The 5,000-nt window shown below is 35.4% G+C and overlaps 1 protein-coding gene across 1 annotated transcript in view; it reads left to right on the top strand.

Annotated features, from left to right (window-relative positions):
• LOC113813902 (uncharacterized) overlaps window positions 1–5,000 on the top strand; it is a 96,032-nt gene that overhangs the window by 465 nt on the left and 90,567 nt on the right. Inside the window, exon 2 of the mRNA XM_070129774.1 lies at window positions 3,435–3,529. Coding sequence (XP_069985875.1) covers window positions 3,435–3,529 — 95 coding nt within the window. The remainder of the gene's footprint in view (window positions 1–3,434; window positions 3,530–5,000) is intronic.

Here is a 5,000-nt window from a genome sequence, read left to right as displayed (position 1 = left end):
GAGTATAAACAAGGGATCGCATTTTCTCGGAATTTTGGCGTCCCTAGTAATTATTTTCATCATCACATCGCGATATTTTGCAACTTCTTATTATTGCTATTAGTATTTGCTCAGGCATATTACCATCGTTGCTATTATTCTGATGTAAATACCAATAATAATTCGAATGCAAATAATTACAATAAGCAACAGTATTGTCATTCTTATAATCTCCACTGTCACTATTATCATTATTAAAATCATCACCCTCATTATTGTTACTTATAATTGTTATCATTATCGTTGTTATTATTACTATTGTTATCACTGTCATTATTACCACTATTATTATTATTATGATTATTGTTATTATCATTATTATTATTATTATTACTATTATTAATATCATTATCATTAACATTATCATTATTATAATGATAATGATAATAATGATGATAAAAATGATAATGGTGACCATTATTATCATTGTTATTGTTATTATCATCATTTTCATTGTTATCGTCATTATTACTATTATTATCATCATTATTATTTTTTTCTGAATATCATTATTGTTATTATTATCATTATTATTGTTGTTCTTATTGCTTTTGCTGTTATTGTTATTATTCTTATTATTATCATCATTATCATTATTGTTATTATCATTGCCATTATCATTATCATCATTACCATAATCATCAATGATATCATGAATATTGTTATTCCTAATATTTGTATTATTCTCGGGAACTGTAAAAATTCCACAGAGAAAAAAGACGTAATCCTCCCTCACTCTTTCTCTCTCCTCCGTCTTCATTTTGCCTCCCCTTCCCCCTTTTCCCTTTTCGTCTCCCTCTTCTTCTCCCTTTCCCTTTCCCGCTCTCCCAAATTTTCCTTTCATTCCCTCCTCTCCTCCCCCTTAAGCCCTTCTTCCCCCTCCCAATTTCCTTCTCTTCCTCCTTAGACTCCCCCACCTCCTCTTTCTCTCCCTTTTCCCCTTCACTCCCTCTCCTATCCCTCTCTTTTTTCTGAGCCCTCAATCCCTTTCCTTTTCCTATTTACCTGTTCCATTTTCCTTTTTTAAATCCCCAATAGCAATAATGAAAAATAATGATTATAATGATAATGATAAAAATGATAATGATAATATCAATAATGATAATAATGATAATGGAAATAATGATAATGGAAATAATGATAATGATAATGAAAATAAGGATAATGATCATAATAATGATAAAGATGATAATAATAACAATAATGATATTGATAGAAATATCACTATTATCATTACAATTGTTTCTGTTGCATTTTTATTGATATCATTACTTTTATCATCATTAAAATTGTTATCATTTTTATTATTATTGTTATTATGATCATTGTAATTATTATCATTATTTCTACTGTTATCATTATTGTTGTTGTTGATCTTGTTATCATCATTATAACGTTATTAGTATTGTTGATGTTATAATGATTTTTATCATTATTGTTGTAATTATCTTTATTGTTGTTCTTGCTGTTGTTTTTTGTTATTATGATTATCATTATTATCCTCACTGTTATTTTCATTATCATTATCATTATTGTTATTATTGTTTTTGCTGTTACTATTATTAGTATCCTTACTGATATCATTAGCATAATGATAACAAAAATAATGATAACAATAATAGTAAGAATGACAATAATAAAAATAATGATTATAGCAATAGTAGTGATCATGATGATAATATTACTAATAAAAATAATAATTATGATAGCAATGATGATGATAATGATATTAATGATTGTGAGAATTATCATTGTCATCATCATCATCATTACTATTATTTTCACAATCGTCATTACTGTCACCCTCAACAGCATGGTTATTACAGTCATTATCATTCTGCCAATGAAATGTATCTTTATCAATATCATCCTAACAACTTTCTTCTAATTATTACTTGTGGTAGTAGTAGTAGTAGTAACTATATTATCACCATTATCAATAACATCGTCACTATCCCTACACTAATTATTTTCAGTATCATCTTTATTATTATTTTCCTCTCTTTTAACCTTTCACATCCGGCCCTTAGAAATATTGTATTTCGATATATCTTTCTTGGTGTTAACACATGTGCTGAGAAATTTATCGGGAAAATGCATAGCTTAGAAGCAAGTATATAACATTAATAAAAACATGAAACGTAATGTATCTGTTTTTCCTGTCTCTGTTTCTCTCTCTCTGTCTGCTCCCATCCTCTCTCTCTCTCTCACTCTCTCTCCCCCTGTCTCTCTCCTCCATCCCCTCTCTCTCTCTGTCTGCCACCCCTCCCCTCCTCTCTCTCTTTCTCTCTCTCTCTCTCTATCTCTCTCTCTCTCTCTCTCTCTCTCTCTCTCTCTCTCTCTCTCTCTCTCCCTCTCTCTCCCTCCCTCCCTCTCTCTCTCCTCCACCCCCTCATTTTCCCTCTTATTCTAACTCTCCATCTTCCCCTCTTCCTCTCCTTGCCCCCCCCCTCTCATCCTCCCACTCTATTTCTGTCCCAGTCGCTATCCCTACCGCTCTCTGTCCCTCCCTATTTCTTTCTCCTTTTTTCTCATATTATCAGAAACAATTCTTTCATTTGTGTTTGGCAAAAGTTAAATCGATGATGATGATTATCTGATGATTGACACATTGGCTTTGATAATTAATTAATGTACTATGGCAGCGGTTCCCAACCTTTTTAATTCTGTGGCCACCGACCAATATACAATAATCTCCATGGCCTCGTTTGGTGAGTGTCATCTTTTCAGATTCAGTTATTACTAGTTATGAATAGTGTTGTGGTGCCAATAGCTATGCGAGATAATTGTATGTAGGTACTGTAGGTGAGATAAAATTCAACTTAATTGCAACATTTTTCATATTGCTGCATCTACACCGTGTTCCTCCCGAGGGCCGTGACCCCCAGGTTGTGAACCCTGTCCCTTGCATTAGAGTAATTTTCGGACATGTTCCCTGTCATCGCCAACCTTTCAAGTCTCGATAAGATAAAGGGCATAGGCCTATTTCCTTTCTCCATCGATTCATTTTCCTGATAATTTATCTCATTTTCCTTGTTCAAACTCGCATCCGTCCAGCAATCACACCCGCTCTCTTGCAGATATTCTTTCGTCTATCAATAACTCCCATCCTTTACTCTTTCTCTACGCCCATTACATGCATATTTTCACCCTTAGTAACGCCCATTTCCTCCTCTTTAGTGACCTTTCTCTTTTGCCCATTAAAAATGGCCATCTTCCCCGTCCATTAGTAGCGCCTGTCCTTCGTGTATCAAATAAGCCCACATTGCCCCTCGTTGGTTTGTCTGGTCAGCCCTTCGCCCATTAAACGCCCCCCCTTCCCCAAACATCCCCTGCTGACCTCTCTTTCTTCTCTTCCTCAAATTCCCCTTTCTCACGGCCCTTCCTCTCGCCAGGGACGCTGCTGGCCCTGGCCGCCAAGGGCCTCGCGGGACCCATCGACGAGAACGACTTCGAGGTCGGCAACGAGGGCAAGTGCAACGAGGGATGGGTGAGTTGTGCCAGCGCTTCCCTCTGCTCACTGGATTTACCTTCCACACACACACACACACACACACACACACACACACACACACACACACACACACACACACACACACACACACACACACACACACACACACACACACACACACACACACACATACACATACACACTGTCTCTCTCACCCCCGCTCTTGAACGCCGTGGATATTTATATTCCTTTGTTATTTTCTTCAAAACTCCAATCCCCCTGAAGGAGCCTTTTCCACCCTCGCGAAGCTAAGGAGTCTTTGTCCTTCACCTTCTCGAAAAGACCATGTTTTCCTCAAGCCTTCGTACCCGATTGTAGTTTTAATTTCAGCTTTTCTGGTCTGTTACGCTAAACTCATTAATTCTTCAAGGCGAGTGATTAGATCGATCGAGCATTTGTCCGTTTGCTTCCAAGGTCTTTTAACTCAGGCGCTCATTTCATCGTATACGCGAAGTTGAGGTCGACGTCACTTGCAGAGAAACGGACAGTCCATCGATTGCATAGCGCGGCGGTCATGTGCCTGAATAATTCACACGATGGAAGGGGGGTTGGAGGGGGTTAGGGGATGGGCAATGGCAAGAAAATATTAAAACGATTCTCTGAAATTAAATATGAAGCCAGGTGACCGTCGTCGATCAAAGCTGAGGACCTAATATCCCTTTTCTCTTCATTCTGTTTCTTCAATGTATGTACCATTTTATTTTTAGTGTTGTAGTACATAAATTGCTGATTCCACAGTTCATTTTTTCTTCTAGATACGAGCATAAGTGCCGACAGAGAGGGAATAAAATAGACAGTGGCGCATGACCTCAACAATAGCAAGCGAACGCAAAATACTCTTGAATAAAGCGTTTGAAGCCGTTTATTGACTTTATTGCCGAATAGCCTTCATATATATATATATATATATATATATATATATATATATATATATATATATATATATATATATATATAAATAAATATATATATATATACATATATATATTTTTTTTAATTAATATTTTTTATTTATTTTTTATTTTTTATTTTTTTACTTTTATTTCCCAATTATTTCTCAACTCATCAAATTAATTGCATTTTCACTTTTTGTTCGCTAGAAAGGCTGGATTTAATTTATGCACTGTATTTATTCCTTGTCTCATTTTTTCCTTTTAATCTCATTTTCTTCCAGTTTCCGACACCATTTACCTCCACATCTTTTACAACAATTCTTCCCATATTTTTTCCTGTTCATATCAAATTCAGTGATTCCAGGACTGGGGTACGTATGGTTATACCGATCAAAGTTATAGGACACCGATAGAATCAATCTGCATCTGTTTAACTCAAAATTATGTAATAAGAATTTCCCTCTCCGCTGAGGGTTCATTTGGTTGTATAAGAATATGAGTATAGTCTAAATGTATGTAAATTATGTCCCTGTCACTATACACTTCACACATAC

The sequence above is a fragment of the Penaeus vannamei genome, chromosome 14 (assembly GCF_042767895.1).
Source record: "Penaeus vannamei isolate JL-2024 chromosome 14, ASM4276789v1, whole genome shotgun sequence".
NCBI lineage: Eukaryota > Metazoa > Arthropoda > Malacostraca > Decapoda > Penaeidae > Penaeus > Penaeus vannamei.
This window is presented reverse-complemented; position numbering and strand designations above follow the sequence as displayed.